This window comes from Pan paniscus, chromosome 11 (genome assembly GCF_029289425.2).
Source record: "Pan paniscus chromosome 11, NHGRI_mPanPan1-v2.0_pri, whole genome shotgun sequence".
NCBI classification, from domain to species: Eukaryota; Metazoa; Chordata; class Mammalia; order Primates; family Hominidae; genus Pan; species Pan paniscus.
The window spans coordinates 24,878,465-24,898,867 of record NC_073260.2 but is presented as its reverse complement, the minus strand read 5'-3'; the positions used below and the strand labels follow the sequence as shown (position 1 = coordinate 24,898,867).

Below are 20,403 nucleotides of genomic sequence, written 5' to 3'. Positions count from 1 at the left end.
AATCAATAAATAAATCACAGTATTTAAGCTCTTTTATTGTGGCAGCTTAGCCTGTATTATAACATACACTACACAGGTCAAAAAGAAAAGCAAAGAAAAAACACCACCCTTCAGTACGGACTTGAGGGAAGACAGAGCCTGGACAGAACCAGCCTCTTCTTGCAGCCTCCAAGCAGCTTTGCTGTTCTGGGTTTGGAGGGAGAATATGGTGTCTGAGAGGCTGGTCTCCTTTCCCCACCCCACTCACCTTTTTCTCATCCCTTCCTTGCAGGAGGTGCAGGGTGCTCCTCCGGTCACCCTCCTGCTGTCTCAGGACACCACCGTGGGGCTGGGGCAGGCCCGAGGGTGGGGAGATGCTGCGGCCCTGCGGGTCCACCCAGGTGTAGATGTGGTTGGTGACGTAGCCCCCGGGGATGCGCCCTGCTGAGTACACAGACAGCACCAGCTTCTTGGAGCCCTTCAGAGCCTAGGGAGAGAGGGATACACAGGTTAGAGGAAGGGAGGTGCCGGGGGTGTGGAGGAACACCCTCCCCTGGCCCAGACCTTGGTTTTTCTCAGGAGCCCCACGTGGAAGAAGAGGCCAGCCCTGAAGTCCCTTTCCTTCTCTAGCCCTCGATTTTGTCCTGTGAAAACAAGAACATCTGTCCCACCCCTATCCTGAAGTGGTCCAAATACAAGAAATATGATCTTTTAGGATACCTCTGTGGAGGAGTTCGCATTGCAGGCCTGACACTGTTATCCTCAGGAAGGCTCGTGTACAAGGCCGGCCTTTGGCTGGCATCTCGGAACTTGGATTTGGGGAGTGTCCCACCATTCCCTGACTGAGAAATGTGGCTCATGTGCTTAGACTGTCTGTAAACAGTGTGGTTTATGCTCAGCCTGCTTTCCTCCTGGGAGTCTGGAAGGTGGGTACAAGTAGACAGGGTCTATGTCTACCAGCCCCCAATAAAAACTGTGGGTGCTCTCTAATGAGCTCCCCGATAGACAACATTCCACACCTTTGTCACCATTTGATGCTGGAGGAATTAGTGTGTTCTGTGGAACTCACAGGGAGGGGACCCGTGGAAGCCTGTGCCTGGTCTCCTCTGGACTCTGCCCAATGCACCCTTTCCCCCTGATCATTCTGCTCTGTATCCTTTGGATGTAATAAACCCTAGCCACGGACAACCATATGCTGAATCCTGTTAGCCTTTCTAGAGAATCACTGAACCCAGGTGTCATCTTGGGGACCCTGATAAAATACCAAGCACAGAGTCGACAGATAAAAACAATGGTAATAGCAATCGCTTAACATTTATAAAGGGCTTGTATGTGTCGGCCACTCTGCGCTGCACCTGATATGCATTATCTCATGAAATCCTAATGAAATCCAATGGGGGAGGGGGACTGCAGAGGGGAAGGACGATCTCATTTGTCAGATGAAGAAATGGAGGGAAACTGCCTGCCCACACAGTGAGTAAGAAGTTCCTTTCTCAGCCGGGTGCGGTGGCTCACGCCTGTAATCCCAGCACTTTGGGAGGCCGAGGCAGGCAGAGCACCTGAGACCAGGAGTTCAAAACCACCCTGGCCAACATGGTGAAATGCTGCCTCTACTAAAAATACAAAAATTAACTGGGCGTGGTGGTGGGCACCTGTAATCCCAGCTACTTGGGAGGCTGAGGCAAGAGAATCACTTGAACCCTGGAGGTGGAGGTTGCAGTGAGCCGAGATCGTGCCACTGCACTCCAGCCTGGGCAACAGAATGAGACTCCTTCTCAAAAAAATAGTAATAATTAATTTAAAAAAAAGAAGTTCCTTTTTTATAGCAACTAATTCTGAGTGTGGAACACCATCTTTATTGTACATTTCCCAGTCTTCAGATGGAACCACCGTGAGGAGAGGCAAGCCCAAAACTCTACAGCCTGGGGTGGAAGCTGAGGTCTGCCATATTGCTTCACCACAAGGCGCCTGCAGCTGAGATGAAGACATTGACCCAAGGAGACACTCACTAAGCACTAGGATTAACAATAAACATAGCCTGTGTTAGGGACTGAATGTATTTCCCTCCAGATCCATACGCCGAAGCCCTATCCTCAATGTGATGGTACTTTGGAGATGAGGCCTTTAGGGGGTAACTGGAGTTAGATGAGGCCATGAGGGTAGGAACCTCATGATGGGATCAGTAGCTTTGTAGGAAGAGAGAGAGAGTTCTGGTCTCTCTTCCATGTGGGGACACAATGAGAAGATGGAAGTTTTCAAGTCTGAAAGTGGGCCCTCACCAGAACCCGAGAACAATGGCACCCTGATCTCAGACTTCTGGACTCCAGAACTGTGAGAAATTAAATGTCTATTGCTAAAGCCACCCAGTCTATGGTATTTTGTTGTGGCAGCACCATCTGGCTGTTTGAATAAATTTGAATTCACACACACTGAAATTTTATGCTGCCATTGAAATCCTATTTACAAAGGTTGTAATGCCATGGAAATGTGATATATTTTAATGTTAAGTGGGGTTAAAAGGCTATAAATCATGTCTTATAGTATGAAGTCAGTTATGTTAAGAGAAAAATCATACTGGAAAAACAAAATGAAACAAAACTGAGAAGTAATGTGCCAAGATGCTAGCAGTGCTTCTCTCCGGGTGGTAGGATTATGGGTGATTATTATTTTGCTCTTCCTGTTTCTCAATATTTTCCAAATGTTCCACAATGAGGTCACATTGCTTTCAATATCAGAGAAAAAAAACCAATATGCCTAAGAAGGGGGGTGAACACTTAGCTCTCTGCGTCCCCCAAGCTTGCCCCAATTTGCACATACAGCTCTACCAACTCCCCAACACTCTCAACAGACAAACTAGACCCTGGGCTGAGCTTTCAAAGACAGGAGGGAGCCCTGGCTAGGCAAGGCCTGTGGGAAGAGGCAAGTCCCTGACATTTGAGCCTCTCTCAGCAGAGGAAGGGTGAGCCAGGAGGCACCCAGGCCCTCAATTCTACAGCTAAATCCCAGTCCCCAGTGGAGGGATAACGAGGATGGCGTCTCTCCAAAATTCTGCTTTTAAAAAAGATTTTTGTGAAGATGCGCAGGGTAAGATTTACAGTATTCTTTTAACATTCCCCAGGGCTCCCCTGGCGGAACAGTCGGGAAAATCAAATCCCTGTTAAGGTGAAGAGGCAGGATGGAGAAAGCCTGAGACCAAGTGGGCTTCCCCCAGAGCAAAGTGGAAAGTGGTTCACGGCACAGGAGACGTCAGCAGAAGCCTCTGAGGCCACCACGTCCTCCATGGCCCCTGTCTTCCTGACCTCTCTTTCCTCTCCCTCTCGTCTCTGCCCCCTGCTCCCTCTTCCATGAGGGCACAGCTCCCTGCTCCAGTGCTGTTCCGCCTGGCCTGCCTCCTTCTCTGCTCCTTCCTAGACAGACTGCAACACTACACCACAGCATTCATTCAACAAGGGCTGACCAAATGCCTACTGTGTGCCAAGCCTAGAGGAAACAAAGTGGGTCTATCCTCATGACAGGCTGCAGCCTGGTGAGAAACAAGGAGGCATCACCCAGCACACATCAGGTCCTCATGACACTTATGCCTGGTGAGGAACAAGGCATTGCCTGGCACACAGTAGGTCCTCATGACACTTGAGCCTCGTGAGAGACAAGGCATTGCCTGGTACACAATAGGTTTTCATGACACATGCCTGGTGAGAGACAAGGCATCGCGTGGCACACAGTAGGTCCTTATGACACTTGAGCCTGGTGAGGGATATAGCATTGTCCTGCGCACAGTAGGTATTTGTGAAACTTGTGCGTAGTGAAGAGCAAAGCATAGCCAGGTCCATAGAAGGTCTTCAGGACACATGCCTGGTGAGAGACAAGGCATCATCTGGTGCACAGTAGGTCCTCAATGATGCTTGCAGCCTGGTGAGAGATAAAGAATCATCCGGCACACAGTAGGTCCTGAAAAAAGACTGCCTGATTGATTAAGAAAGTAAATATTGCCCCCAAAAGAAACCGTTAACATCCACAGGCATTCTCCTGCACCCACATCTAGTCTGGAAGGTTATGCTCAGGTCAGGAACAGAGGAGTGCAAGTGGAAAAATCACACGTGGATTGTGGAGACAGAGAAAATGGGATTCCAGTCGCACTTCCACGGCTTACCAGTGGACAGTCCTTGGGCCAGTTGCTTCCCCTTGCAAAGCAGCATGTGTGAACTGGGGAGAAGGACAATGCTCACCTCCCAGGGCAGCGTGGGTTAAATGAGACAATGTGCATAAAGTTCAGAGCCTTCTTGGCCACACAGGAGGAGCTCAGCAAATGGCAGAGCCCACTCCCCTCCCCCTCAGCATGTCTGCATGGAGATCGAAAACCATGCGGTAGCAAAACGTTGACCAAGGAGTTTAAAAAAAAAAAAGTGAAGGAAAGAATAAAGAACAATGCGCAGAGCATCATTTGTATTCTTTATCACCAGCAACAGTAGAATCCTCTTGGTCAGTTCTATAAATAGGCCAGCAGCAACCTTGAGAACGGAGAGGAGGTTAATGCCCTTGATGAGAACACCACGGAGAGCCAGCGCCAGAGAGGGCCTGGGCCAAGTCACTGAGTCTCCCACAGGCTGCCCACCCCCAGTATTTTACAGAAAGGGACCCTGAAGCCCCAAGATGGGAAGGGAAACATAGGGTTCAGGAGTACAAGAGGCACAGCCCAGGACGCAGGAGGCCAGCCCTGGGTCTCCTTCCCCTCTGCGCCTCAGTTTCCCCATCACAGGACTCTGAGATTAGAAACTCAGACAGCCACTCAAGCGTAGACTATTCATCTACCTCTGAAAATGACTATTCTTTAGGGATAAATATGGGCTTTTTCTGGGTCTTGGAGAGCAAGTATATCATCATCCTCTACTGCTTTTTTATATTTCTGGCGAAACTGATGATAAACAAGATTCCTGAGACAGACTTTCAACATCTACGCAGGCTCTTGGGATATGGTCTTGGTGCAGTGGCCATCAGAATCCTGCAGGAACAGCTCCATCCATTGCTGTTTAATGCCACTAAACTGTGTGTGGGTCATGCAGGGAAGGGGAAGAGGACGGTCTCTGCTCCTACTGCCTTCTTGTCTCCATTTCTACAAACCATTGCTTGCTTATTTTAAAGGGCATCATTAAACAGGAGAGTTATTTCCTAAACAAAGCTGGTAATGCTTTCTCCCCTGTAGCCACCCTGCCAGCCTTTCAAACTCACCCACCATTGCTACCTTGATCCCTGAGGCTCAGGCCACCTGGGGGATCGCAAGATCCTCACCCATGGTTACGTGCACCAGACCACTCATTTTACTTCTCTCACCAGAGCAGCCTACAGAGTGAGTAGCCTTAGGCAGCAGAGCTTGAGCCTGTGAGACAGAGACCCAGCAGGTCCCTGTTGTGCCATTAGCTTGATGGGTGTCCTAGGGTTACTTCTCCCCTTGCTAGGTCTTGGTTTTGCCCTCTGGCAATGAGCAGGTTGGACTTGTTTGCTAAGATCCTGTCCCAAGTTAAACTTCTATGTCTTTCTGATTCAGGGCTGTATTTAGAAGGAAAGACTGTATTTGCTCTCATGGTGGTCACAGGTCATTAAAGTAGAGACATTAGGGGCTCTGGGACACTCAGGGATAACTCCAGGCAGGCTGAGGGTTGCACCTATGGGCACCTGACTTCTGGGCCTGGAAAACTGTCCTCAGTTTCTCCCATCCCAGCAGTGAGCACTTGAGCTATGCTGGCTGGTGTTGCTACCAGGTCATTGAACCAGATCCAGAGCCTGGGGGCTCTGAGGTTCCACAGGGTTTAAGAAAACACCAGAAGGACAATTGGAGCATCTCAGTTATGGCGGGATGCACACCCCAACTCGGCACTATCAGCAGCAGCAGGAATTTTGACAGGACTTGAAGGCCAGAGGGCTGCCCCTCCAAGGCCATGGCTGTGTCCTTGCTCTTTGTAGGAAGCTGCCTGCAGGTGGTAAGTCACATCCAACACATCCATCTGCACATTGGTGACTCTCCATCAACCACACCCCTCTCTAGCCATGACAGCTCCACAGGATCCACCAGTCTTCCTGAATCAATGGCATATTAGCTGTGCCACCTCACACAAGTTACCAAACCTCTCTGTTCTTCTGTTTTCTCTCCTACAAAATGAAGATCACCATTCTCCTTTCTCTTTACTTAGAGGAGCCCTATTAGCACAATGCCTATCACTGAGGAATTCAATGAGCTACGGCTGAAAAGGAAAATTGCAAGATCTGGGGAGAGCCCACCGCATGCAGGGATGGTCATTAGAGTGCTGTGTTCCCATACTTGTTATCACGTGTTTACTGGTGAAACTTGACCCTGGGGCATTCCACCAACTCAAATCATAGAGAAATCTCGATCTGACCCAGCAGATGGCACGACTAAGATACTATCCATCACCAGATGACTATTCTGGCAGCACGTTATGATTATGGAAATGTAAATTATATGTGTATGTCTTCAAACTTAATAACTTGCTACTTGGATTAATGCTCTCAGGAGGCAAATTTGCCTCACTCAGCTCTTTGGAGCCAACTCTGAAACCCCAAAATCATAGACAGGCTGACATGATTCTCTGCTTAGCAGAGGAGTGAGAAATAGACTGGAGAGGGTCACAGTGTAGGGGGACTAACGGGATGTGTTAACACGGCAGACGCACACATGCTTCTGTGTTCAAAACCATACACCAAAGGCAAGCATGGGGTGGACCTCAAGGTCACAAGACTATCAGATCACTGTGCTGAGAAGCACGTGCAACAGAGATATTCCAAAAAAGTCTCAAGCAAGGACACGTAATGATGAGTCACCCAGCTTATTTCAGGGTGCAGACCTCAAAGGGCAAGGTTTTCTCTTTTCGGAAACAGAGACTCAACAACAGGAAGGAGAACTGGTCTAAGACCCATCTTAGTGACCCAGAAGGGAAGAAAAAATTATGCATGCCTGCTCTTCGCAGCCGCACCTTGCCTAGCTGGGGCTTTGTGTGTTCAGACACACCGGACAATGGTGTTGGCTCTGTAGATGACTTGCTGTGTGACACTGAGCCAATTGCCTAAACTCTCTGTGCCTGTTTCTATATTTAAAAAGCAATTGCTGGTCAGGCACAGTGGCTCAGGCCTGTAATCCCAGCACTTTGGGAGGCCGAGGCGGGTGGATCACCTGAAGTCAGGAGTTCGAGGCCAGCCTGGCCAACATGGTGAAACCACGTCTCTACTAAAAATACAAAAAATTAGCTGGGCATGGTGGCGGGTGGCTGTAATCCCAGCTACTCAGGAGGCTGAGGCAGAAGAATTGCTTGACCCCAGGAGGCGGAGGTTACCATGAGCCAAGATTGCACCACTGCACTACAGCCTGAGCTACAGAGCGAGACTCCGTCTCTAAATAAATAAGTATATAAATATCAATTGTTGCCTGGGCACAGCAGCTCAGGCCTGCAATCCCAGCACTTTGGGAGACAGAGGCAGGAGGATTACTTGAGGCCAGGAGTTCAAGAGTAGCCTGGACAACATGGTGAGATGCCACAAAAAATTTTTTTTAATTTAAAATTATCCAGGCATAATGGTGCGCACCTGCAGTCCTAGCTACTCAGGAGGCTGACTTGGGAGGTTTGCTTGAGCCCGAAAGATCGAGACTATGGTGAGCTATGATCGAGCCACTGCACTCCAGCTGGGGCAACACCGCGAGATTCTGTCTCAAAATAATAATAAAATTAAAAGCAACTGTTGAAAAGATTTAAGAAACTGTAAACTGCGTATACAGTACCTAGCACATGGTAGGTACTAAATGCATGCTAATTCCCTTCCTGAGGCTGCCAGTTCCTTCTCCCAAACACAGGTCCCAGAAATTCTCTAAACCTCGAATCTATATGGACACAAACACGTGTCCCTCAACTTTCTTCTTTTTAAGAAACATCCTTCTTTAATCCACATTTCCTCGTATCTGCGCTGCCTTCAACACTCAGCTCCTTTCCCACGACCTCCAGAAAAGCTTCCCAGATTGTGGCTGACTCTGTCCTCCAAGAGCATCCAGCACACTTCTGTGACTGTGCTGCCGTCTATACCACAGGCTGTGAGTCACATTCGTGATCTTGTCTTTAAGACTACAAGACAAGTTCCTTGAGGCACATTACATGTTCTGTTTCCTTTAGAACCTCTCCCTGCTCATTTTCACTCGTTTAGCCAACCATCCATTCATTCATCACTGAACAAGATATTTAATGAGTTTTCTATATGCCAGATAGCCTCAGGAATCTGTTCAAATTAGGACACAGAGCAGTGCTCTTTCAGATCAGTAGTCAGGCAGACCACACTTCTCCACTTTAATGTGAGCACAGACACATTAGATACACATGGAATTTGGAGAGACAAGTGAAGAAAGTGTGGTTAAGAGCCACAGCCCTGGAGGTAGGCTGTAGGAATTCCATCCTAGCTCTGCCACCTGCCAACAGTAACCTTGGGCAAGTTACTTACCCAATCTGTGCCCCAGCTTCCCAGGCAAAAAAAAAAAAAAAAAAGAGAGAGAGAGAGAAATAACATAGGTATTATCTCACAGGGTAGTTCTGATGATTAAATTAGTGTGTGTGAGTGTGTAGAGTGTGTGTGTGTGTGTGTGTGTGTGTGTGTATATATATATTATATATAGTGTTTAGCACCTGGAACCTAGGTAAGAGATACCAAAAAAAAAAAAGAGAGAGAGTGAAAGAGATAACAGAGGTATTATCTCACAGGGTAGTTCTGATTATTAAATTAGTCAATATATATACAAAAAGTTTAGCACCTGGAACCTAGGTAAGAGATACCAAAAAAAATTTTTTTTTTTTTTTTTGTCTAACAACAAGAAATTCTGGGTACTGTAGAGAACTCAGTACCCAGAACCCAGAGTGGAAGTCTCAACCCACCACCCATGGTAACAACTGATATGTGTTGATGTCTGCCCTTCCTGACTTGCTCTTGTACTTTATAAACACGTATATATACATATACAAGCTTATCATCTGATTACATAAATCAACTCACAACTGAACATTTTCTGCTCCATCTTTTTTTCCACTAAAAATGTATTTTGAAGATCTTTTCTTACCAGTTCAATGACATAAAGCTCAACTCTTCCAATACTCCATCCCATTCCCTGGAAGGGACTCACCACTACCGAATTCTCATTCTCCTATCAATGGACATTTAGGGTGTTTCTCATTTTTTGCTAGCACCATCACCTGCGATGAACATCCTTGTATGTGCCATCTTGGGGCATACATGCATCTAATTCCCTAAACTAGAGAAAAATGGAATTCCTGAAGCCACAGGCAGTGAGTCTTTATTCACAGACAATCACATTTCTTTGCCAGTGTCCCCTGGGGCATGCCTTATCCCTTTTGTAGTTCCTGTATCTACCTGCAGGGGGAAGCACTATGCCATCTGGGCCTACAGAGGACCTGAATTCCCCTGACAATGTGGACAGGGCTGGGTGGAGGCCTCGCAATGTCCTTCTCCCAAGGCAGTGCTCACTCTGGTGGAGAGATCCACACTCCTTCGTGCTTTCTTCCACAGTTTCCAAAAAGCTCCCAGTTTAGGCAAATCTTGGCTCTATCTTCCAATCATCTGGGGGCTAAATCTTGGGCCCTAAAGCACTGCAAAGCACCAAAATGAAAAGGGTAACCTGGTGGTGTCTTAGCGTGGGAACTCCCTCAAAAGGGTTTTCCAGTGGAAGGTACAGTTGCTAGAAAGCCATTCTCAAACAGTGTTCAACCCCTTCCTAGCTATGAGACTTCAGACAAGTTACTTAACTTCTCTGGCCTCAGTGTTCCCACCTATTAAAAGGGGCCATAACGCCTATGCTCATGGAGCTGTCATGTAAACTGAATGAGGGCCAATGAGAAAATGTGCACAAAGCATCTTGCACTGGGCAGGGCGCACAGGAGGTGCTTGGCAAATAGTGGGTAGCATTAGTAACAGCAAAATTACAGCGATGATGTCACATTTTATTCTTCCCACTGCACAGATGAGGAAAGCGATTCTAGGTGGTGAAGTGTCTATGCACGGTCACAGAAGATAAAAGGCAGGGCTTTTATACCTCTCTCCTCGCTTCTCTCCATTGCCCTCTCACCAGCAGTTTAAGGGGATTCACACCCCCTTAAACACCAGGCCAATCCTACACCTTGGCCCAAGACAGACAGGGGAGGGTTTTTAAAAAGGACATGGGCCTCACAGGATGTAAACAAAAGAAATTCCCTTAGGGTCTTGAACCCCGAGCAGGTGCTGTGTCCAGCCACATGGACTGGAAAGTCCCTTCCCATTTAGCCCTGCTTTGAGGGAGGACAGAAATTGGTGATGCGGACTCTGCCCCAGTAGCATATTTTAATGTCATGAGAAAGTAAAACCCTAATTAGCACTCTGTCTTCCAAGCTCCTTCCATCTGTACCATTTTCATCTGTGTTAATTACCTCTTACAGGGACCACTAACTGCAACAGCTTCCCAGCCTCCTCTCTCAGCCCAGTCACTGCAGAGCAACCAGAGAATCCTTATAAAACATACGTGGATTCTGATCCTTCCCTGCCCCAAACTCTCCCCATTGCTTCTGCTATAAAACTCCCCACAGTGCATCTTGGGCCTGTGCGCCTGGTCCTGACGCCTGGCCAGCCTCATCTCCTGCCCTGGCACCTGAACTTTCTTAAAGGATCAAGTACTCCAAGCTCTTTTCCACTTCAGGCCTTTGCACGTGATGCTCTGTCCCTGAAAGTACATATCTCAACATACTTACTTATGCAAATGATTATTTTATTATCTACACTCTTCTCAGTTGACCAGGAAAGCAAGAAATTGTTGTGGCTTGATCAGAGATGTATCAATAAATAGAAAACATAGGAGATGGTAAGAGATTCCACATAAAGAGACAGTGAAGAAATGAAAGGATGCTTTCTTCTTGGAATTGAACACCAATAAGGAAATTTACCTCTCCTGAAGTTACCAATGATTTCTCTAGTAGAATGGAAATAATCCATTAATTTCTCCTTTTGTCTTGGTTGCTAGGGGGCTCAGAATTCAATTTCAATATAAATACTGTTCCTATCAAAGGCACCACACACACATACACACACACGCACACACACGCGCGCGCACACACACACACTTTCCAAGATCACTTCTGATTCCTCTACCTTTTTAATGAAGTGCTTTTCAGGTTAACTCACTCAATTACTTTTGACTTAAGTAAGAATCTTAATTATAAATGTATTAGCAAATAAGCAAATGAGATATGTAAAGTTTAAAGAGGGGGTTAAACTACACCATTCACATGGTAGATGCTCAATAAAACCACTGCTGAGTGAATAAACACTAAAATCGAAGCACATTTCTAGAATTAGATACCTTTTCTATGCAGCTGGAGATGGAGATCCTTTTTACAGATGTTTGGGCAATCATTCTGCTTTCTCCTCCTACCTCTCTCCCTCCACTCTATAGAAAGGCTCTGCAGCTACTGAGTTTGGTCTAAGAACACATGTCATTTGTAAACATTCTCTTAAACAAAAGTCCAAAAATTGTTATTCTTACATTATTTTGGAATGATGACATAACTGGGCAATGGTGAGGTAAGAATTCTGTTTCTCAAAGAACTGTGGCTTCACAGTAGCATCCTCAGCATCTGTGTGCTCATCGGGGAGCCAGGACCCGCGACACAGCCATGCCACGACATGGTCCATCTGCTCCGGCTCTGTGCGGCCATCTCGCTTCCTTGAGCTGCTGCATCCCAGGGTAAATCGAGTGGACCACAGAGCATTGGTGTGAACTCATCCAAGACCCCATCCCTGAAATGCAGCTCAACATAAGGATCATTAAATGAAATGACAACATACGTCAAAAAGAAATGCAAGGAAGCAGGTGATTCGACAATTGAGGAAATGTGAATACACAAGGATAAAGGCCAGGGGAGATGGCAGAGAAATGTACGATGTCCAGTTAGAAGGATGGGAACGTGGGTGTCTTCTCCCCTTTTCTGGTTTTCTTTAATGCTATTTAAATATGCCTTTAATTTGGGCCTCACGAAGTAGGTTTTTAAAAACCAACGGGCTGGATAGGAGAGTATTTAAGGAAAGAAGAACATTTAAAGAAAAAGTTTTTTTAAAAAAAGATATAAAAACCAACTGTTCATTCCTTCCACCCTCTTTTCTTTAAGAGTTTGACCTTCTCTGAGGGTTCAATGTAAGGATGCAGAAGGAAACCTTTGCTTCCATGCTGGGAATGCCGGGATCTCAGAGGCTGGAAGAAAGACCTGACATTTTAAAGTCCCTGCTCTCCACTGTCATTGCTTCTAAATGTCTGGATGAGTTAAGGCTGTGTGAAAAGAAAAAAACATAAACCTTCAAAGAGAGGGATAAAATCCTGACCTTGGGAAGAATGCTACAAGAAATTTGCAACAAAGTGACAGATAGGCTGTCCACCCCTTTGCAAAACAACTCATAAGGACAGAACAGATTCCAGAAAGATATTGATTCCTCTTTAATGCAATTCTTCAATTATCCTCAAAGCCTGGCTTTTAGTCTGTTATAATTTAAGTAAATTGCTTTATAAATGTTCTTTTAAGTTTTGTCTGTTTATTCTTTTTTTTTCTTTAAGGAAGAACAAGATTCTCAGAGTCATAAATATATTCACTCAAGATGAGCCCCAATGGGTTTGCAATGGCGCATTTTGTTGTCTGGGATCGATGTCCGAAGCACAGAGATCCATCAGGAATATCTGTTTATATCCATATCGTTTTCTCATTCCATGAATAGATACGTTGATGGGATTTAGTCTCCTCCCAGACTCTTGATAGCCCTGTGCCTCATCACTTTCTGACAATTCTCAGTTGAAAAGGTGATGGGCTTCCAATTTAATTCAAGCTCAGATGAAAAATCTGAATTCAAGGTGGATTAATCAGCCATTTCCTAAAAACCTACTCAGCCGATGTCTGAAAAATAATGATAGATTTGATGACACTGAAATGCAAAACTCTTGTGAGAAATGGGCATAGGATATCAGTCAGTTATGCACGAAATATATACGTGTAAATACATGAACACACACACAAACGATAAACATGTAAAAGAGTTTAACTTCACTGCAACATGGGACAGAATGAGGGGATGCAACGGAGGCAGGTCGGAGCCGCTGCCATCACCATGACCTGTGGTAACCAGCAAGAGCTCCTCACCAGAAGAGTATGAAAAAGCAGAGCGCGCCTCGGTTAAGGGAAAGCACCAAGATGACAGGCTTTCTGCCGCCACCCGCAAGCAGAGGGACTTGGAGATCATGCAGCAGAAGGAGAAAAAGGCAAACGAGAAGCAGCGGGAACCCAAGTAGCTTTGTGCTTCGTGTCCAACCCTCCCGCCCTTTGCCTGAGTGCCTGGAGCCAGTCCCACCATGCCCGCGTCTCCTCCTGCAGGGCCCACAAGTCCCAGCCCTGATGGCTTCCCTTTGCCCTGAGTCTGCAGCGGGTCCCTTTTGTGCTTCCTTCCCCCATCAGGTGGCCTCTCTCCTCCTGGGTCACTCCCGGGGTGACAAGGTTACCCCTTCCCAGTGTTTTTTATTCCTGTGGCGCTCACCCCAAAGTATTAAAAGTAGCTTTGTAATTTGAAAAAAAAAAAAGAGCTTAACTTCACTATTTAAGTTATGTAAATTAAAACAGGATACCTTTTTGTCTAACAGATTGATAAAAATGGAAAAGAAATATAATACCCAGTGTCGGCATGGCTGGAGAAAAATGAAGAGCATCAACTGCTGTTAAACGCTGCTGAGAGGGAATATACAAAACAAATTCCGTCCCGGGGCAGTCTGGCAACAGTTAATCAGAAGCTTTAAAATTGTGCCTCTCCCCCGAGCCAATGCCACCTTTAGAAAGACAGCCCAAGGAATTATTAGAAATGTGCTTAAAGATGAATGTGCAGGGATGTCTAAAGCAGCAATATGGATAATATTAAAAAACAAACTAACAAGAAGAAATTAGTTAAATAAATCATGTACCTCTTCACTACGATATATTATGCAATCATTAAAAAATCACAGTGTAGAAACATTTATCAAGGTGGGAACACAGTCATCATACATCGCTTGGTGTAACGAATAGGCTAGATAACGATGCTCAGAATGGCAGCTTTGAGAAGAATTCCCAATATAAATGCATACACAGATGCACACAGGGTATTCTAATTGTCAATAGTGATTATTTCTGGCAGGTGAGTGGGTACAATTATTACTGACTTGGGGAGGGTCTTTTGGCATTTTTCTGAAGTTTTCAAGTTTTAAAAATTAAGTCCAGGCTCAGCGTGGTGACTCACACCTGTAGTCCCAGCAGTTTGGGAGGCGGAGGCGGGTGGATTGCTTGAGCCCAGGAGCTCATGACCAGCCTGCGCAACATGGTGAAACCCCACGTCTACAAAAGAAAAAAAAATAAACACACACACACAAATATATATACACACCACACTGGGCATGGTGGCGCAAGCCTGTAGTCCCAGCTACTCGGGAGGCTGAGGCAGGAGAATTGCTTGAGCTTGGAAAGTTGAGGCTGCAGTGAGCCAGGATCGCACCACAGCACTCCAGCCCGGGTGACTGAGCAAGGCCCTATCTCAAAAAGAGAAAAACAATTAAGTCCATATATGTTAGGTAATTAAAATAAAGAGGCCCGGCACAGTGGCTCACGCCTGTAATCCCAGTGTTTTGAGAGGCCGAGGTAGGAGAATTGCTTGAGCCCAGAAGTTTGAGACCAGCCTGGGCGACACAGTGAGACCTCATCTCTACCAAAAATAAACACAATTAGCCAGGTGTGGTGGTGCACACCTGTAGTCCCAGCTACTTGGGAGGCTGAGGCAAGCAGATCACTTGAGCCCAGGAGTTCAAAGCTGCAGAGGGCTGTTATCGCGCCACTGCACTCCAGCCTGGCCAACAGAATAAGACCCTATCTTTAAAAAAAAAAAAAAAAAAAAAAAAGTGGGGGTTGGGGGGTGGGGAGAAAAAACGTTTTATTTAACAGCCTAGACAAATTCCTCTATTCCATCTGTTTCCTATGACCAAACAAAATGCCCCTTTAACTTGTCCAGTCTGTGACAGCAGAGTTAATGACCACCAGCCTTTCACATGAGGCCCAGGAGAGAGACCCTCCTCTCATCCTTGAAGTGTGCTGATCAGGCAGTGTAGACAAATTCAGAGACTCCACCATTCAATGAGATAATTTCACAAGTCACCAGTTATCTATCAGGGAATTTCCACAGACAACGTACAAAATGAAAACCTGACAAAGGTCAAGGCACGGTGAGAGAGATAAGAGAGAGGAAAAGGGAAAAAAACAAAAAGGAAAAAGTGCCCAACGCCACCTCTGTCCCTGAAATCTAGTCAATAAAATGCATACAGTGTGCCCAGGGGAGAACAGGGAAGCTGCAGCCTAGGTTTTCTCATCAAATAGCTACAAAGCCATTTCCACAAGGAAAAAACTCAGGGAGGAAACGCACATTTACTGAACTCCTGCTCTTGCCAGCACCACGCTGGGCTGTATGCCGTGCTTCTCCGTTAGCAGCCAGCCGAGAGCCCTGGCAATGAGCATGCACTTTGGAGGCCAGAATACCTGGGTTCAAATCCTAGTCCCACCACCCCTGACTGTGTGCCCCTGACTGTGTGCCCGTGATGGGTCACCTCCTCTTCCAATTCTCAGAGTCCTCTCCCGGGGGGGTATGGTGAAGTGTCAGTGGGGGATTTACATGAAACCCACACAGAGCTTGTGATGTCACAGAAGATTCCCAGTGGTGGTGATATTTTTTAGTGCGCTAAGTACTGTAAACATCTTGTGCGTGTTATCTGTTTTGTACCTTCTACATTGCCAGGAAGAGCAGCATCTGGTAGGAAAACAGATCCCAACACAGGAGTTTGAACATGGTAAATGATCATCAAATGTTCAGACCAATAGATGCACCCAGTGCTTTAACACATTGTCTGCATAATCTTCAGTATCCCCATTTTAGAGATGAGGAAACCTGAACAGAGAAGGTAGTAACTTGTCTGCTACTTTACTATTATTCCCATCACAATTTCACTGAAGAGGAATCTGAGAATCAGAGAGGTTAGGAAGCTGGTTCAAGGCCCCACAGCTAGAAAGTGGCAGAGCCAGTCTTGGAAACCCAGGGCTTCGGAGCTCAGGCTCGAGCACTGTGGGGCATCCCTTCTCTCTGCTGTTGGGGCAAAGATGCAATCCCTCAAGTCAACAAAACCTAGGTGTAAATCCTGGCTCTGTCACTTTCCACCTTTGGGATGACTGGCAAGTGACAAACTCTTGGCGATTTTGGAAAACAAAGTGATGAAAATGATACCTACTTTAACTTCACAGGGTGATTATGAGGCTTAAGTGAGTTTATACACATACACTGAAAACAGTGTCTGGCTCATTCTAAGCCCTCTATCAAAGGTTATTATCATACAATGAGCAACAAAGAAAAGAAAACACCAAGAAATGCATTATCTGTGTCGTGACAGAAGTGAGAAAGGCCATGACACTGGGGGCTGGGGGGGGTGGGTTTCAGGAGAGAAGAGCAGGCTCCTCAGGATGGGGACAGCGGCAGAGGTGAGCAGGCAGGTCCTCTGGAGAGGACGTACTGAGGTTGCACCTAACAGGATAAGTGGTGTCAACAGGTGGAGAGAGTGAAAGCCTTGCTTCAGAGGAGGGTATGTTGCTTGCTTGGCCAAGAGTGGACACAACTTGGGGAACAGGACTGCTGGTAAAGATCAGAGCATGGGCAGCCCAAACACCAGGTTGAGGAGCTTGGCGTCTGCCCTGCAGGCTCCCAGCTCAAGAGCAGGGTTGTAGGCAGGGCACAGCTTCATGAGATATGTATTTAGAGAGTGTACCCGGTCACCAGGATGGACATCAGACCGGTGGGCAGACGAGCAAGACAGGAGACAGAAAGGCTGGCCAGGAGGATGCTACAGTTCGGCAGTGCTGGTGGCGATGGTGGTGACGGGGAAGAGGGAGGTGTGGTCTGAGAAGTGCTGGAAAGAAGTAAAGCCTGGAGAGTCCAGCCTCCCTGGGGCTGGTGCAATACTCAAGTGGGAGAAAGTGGGGAACAAGAGCAGGGGAAATATCCACAATTTAAGAGCGAGAGAAAGCACAACGAGAAGGCAATTAAAAAATAGATAAATACACTAAAAGGAGGCACAGATCCCGTGCAGCGACAACAAGGCTAGAAGATGGGTGGAGATGCAGACATTTGGGGAAAGAGGAATTTGAGGGAGAGCTGTACATGTATATGGACCTGAGAAGCAGACTTAAAAATCTCAGGATTGGAAGGACTTGCAGGAGGAGAGGGGCTCAAGAGAGTCAGGGAAAATTTGGGAGAAATGTATGATTCTCTAAAGAGAAAGAGGAGGGAGGCAGAAGGAAAGAGATGAAGAAAAGGAAAAGGGTACACTGGGTCCAAACACTACAAAGGATGCCACCCCTCCGTCCAGGGACAGGAGGATGGACATGGCAGAAGGAAAATCCCTCCCCTGACTTTCAAAGTTTTCCTATCCACATGGGAGGTTAATTTCTGAAAGCTGGACCACGTTTCTTTTCTTAATCAGAAACCTCTTAATGAGACTTTGTACACCTTTTCAGATGTAGCTCAAACAAATTACAGGGTTTTTTTTTTTTAAGTGCAAAAGCCCATGTTAACAAATCACCAATTTCACCTACATTAATTGCTTTAATGGGCTCTAAAAACAGCCACCTCCTCTCCCTCCTCATCAGGGTCCCTGGGGAGGCCATCAGGGAAGGTTGCTGGGAAACGAAGTTATGGATGCAGCTGATCCAGGGGACAATGCTGTCACACTGTGGGTCATGCAACTGTCTGGTATGCCACCCACATTGTTATAAGGCCTCACAGATAATCAGAAGGGACGGTGGGGGGACACAAAATTCTATTCAACCACCAGGCTTTATTACTGCTATAAAGCAAAAATGCCGATGCCAAAAGCCAGATAGGAGCAATTACATTTTTAAAGAAACTCTGTCTATGTGGGGATATTGACTACATTCAGTAAATGACTCTGCAATTCAAACAGCTACAGTGGATCACATGGGCCCTGAGTCCAGTATTTTCTTCCAATGCCACCTAAAAAAATCCAACCAAACAAACAAACAAAAAAACTAAGCAGGCATAACAGAAGACTTTCAAAGACAAGCGAAGGCAGTCCATACCATTTTTCATTACAATGCTTGCAGCGGGACCTCCACTGCCATATTTTCCAGACTTTTGATGTTCAACAGCAACAATGACATGTTTGTGAGGACTATGGGCCAGGTTTGGTGGTAGGATATCTGAGTAACAGAAAGGCAAAGGGACCTGCCCAAGGTCACAGCCAAGTTACACTGTCAGATGAACCCAGGTCCATCTCCAAAACCCATCTCTAACCTCTTGGGTACATACCACCCTTCCTCAGATTTTCCAGTATGTCAGTTGACCTTACACAAGTGGAATCTTGCTGCAAGATAGTTAAGGATGGGGACAGGAAAGGTTCACCTCTCTGGTCAAGTCTTTATGGGGATAAACAGTGTTGGGGATGGAGGAATCCTAAAGGAAGACAGTGTTTCCCAAACTTTAGCATGGTTAAGGCCTGGCTGGGGAGTTTGTTAATTCCTAAGCAAGCTAACATTGTAAATTACCACTTCTAAGGCTCTAACACACAGGTATTTGGGAATATCCTTTTTTACATCATTTTACTCTGTTCTTCCCTGCAGCCTACAGCTTTAGAATCCAGGAAAGAGGACATTTGGGGACCTGTTTATGGAAGGCTGATATATTTGCTTTGCATACAGAGTTGAGAGGATGCTGATATTAGGAAACTCAGGTGGAGAGAAAAAAAATCATGACGAAACTGGCTGCTAACTGAAGCAAAGCCACAGCCAATTTAGCAAAAGGAACACAAATTCTCAAACGGGGAAGGAGCCAAAGGTGCTGGGACTGTAAAGGAAGAAAAAATAAATCCATTTATGCATGCTCAGAGAATAAAGCAGCTTTTAAGCATATGTGTGGTTACTGGAAACTTGGCCTTCACCCAAAATGCTGGGTTTCTAGAAACCTGAACAGTTTTTGTTTTTTGTTTTAAAAAAAAAAAAGAAAGAAAAAGAAAAAAAAAAAGAAAGAAGCCCAAAAGCCAGAAGATATATCTCACCCAAAATTGGTTCATTGATTGCTTCAGAATGCATACATAATTCTATTTTGGAATCAAAGACACAATCAGGCTGCTGAAATAACTCACTTCTGGGGATGCGGTTTGAAAATTAAGAGCAAAGTGACAAATGAACTAGCTGAAAGGGTCTTGTAGAGTGGCTCTGGGCTTCAGGGGAGGAGAAAAGCCATTGAGTATCCAGGCACAGACCACATTTTTTTTTAAAGGTCTTACACTGAAATAGCAGAGGGTTCCAAATGTTGCCACACCTAGTAGTCATTTGCTCCCCACAGCCACCTGGGAAGGAGGCAGGTGGGAGGTAGTTATGCCCATTTCACAGCTCCAAAGACTGAGGTTCAGAGATGTCACGTGAACTGCCCACGGCCACAAAGCCAGCTTGGTGGTAAAGCACACACTAGAGCCTGTGGCTTTTTTCAGTGTTTTTGTCTAGCACCCACAACGCTGCCATACACAGACTTCCTTCAGATCTCACTCTCAGGAGCTGGGGAATTCTGAATTCACTAGCGCTGGATTAGGAGCAAGATCATTCCATTCATTCGGCAAATATTTATTTATATATTAAAGCACCTACTGTGTGCCGGGAGCTGGGGATGCGTGAATGAGCAAGGCAGATCAAATCTTGGTTATCCTGGAGCAAACTTGTAATGGGGGAGGCAGACCATAAAAAGACATAAAGAAATTTCCTTTTAGTAGTGACAAATGGGCTGCAGGACACTAAAGCCAGGCAAAAGGATAGAGGAGTGGGCAGGTAGGGGTACTACTTCAGAGAGGGTGGTAGGGATGCAGAAGCATGAGAATGTCACAGCACTGTAAATGCTGGGTGACCTGTGGCCACGGATGGGTCTCTATCCCCCAAGGACAGAGGTCATGTCCTATTCATCTCTGATGTCTAAGTATCAGCCACAGGCCTGTGTGTGGTAAGCACTGCTCAGAGAATGTATGGATGCATGTCTCCACTCGACGATGGAACAGGCTGAAATACACCACTCTCCCTTGATATGTAGGTCTCAGACCGCCCCCCGACCTTAGTAAGGTGAAGTCTCTGGGTGGTTCTTAAAAGGCCCTCAAATGTCAAGTACAAAATGTGACATCTGCCACACTTTCTAGTAAGGGGACTGGCTGGCATTGTCTTCCAGGAGGCTGACTACAAAATCCTTGGGCTGGGGTCCAAGCAGGGAGGCCACTTGGTTCCTAATCCCAATGGGGACCTT

General features: G+C 46.2%; 1 protein-coding gene and 1 pseudogene across 4 annotated transcripts in view; one reads left to right on the top strand and one right to left on the bottom strand.

The window, feature by feature from the left end:
- The window catches only part of WHRN (whirlin), a 109,225-nt gene that overhangs the window by 76,265 nt on the left and 12,557 nt on the right, over positions 1-20,403 (bottom strand). For all 4 annotated transcript variants that reach the window (XM_014346270.4, XM_024930131.4, XM_063593926.1 and 1 more), the window contains exon 2: positions 248-466. In XM_014346270.4, coding sequence (XP_014201756.2) covers positions 248-466 — 219 coding nt within the window. The remainder of the gene's footprint in view (positions 1-247; positions 467-20,403) is intronic.
- On the top strand, positions 13,159-13,855 carry LOC106635134 (small EDRK-rich factor 2-like; annotated as a pseudogene).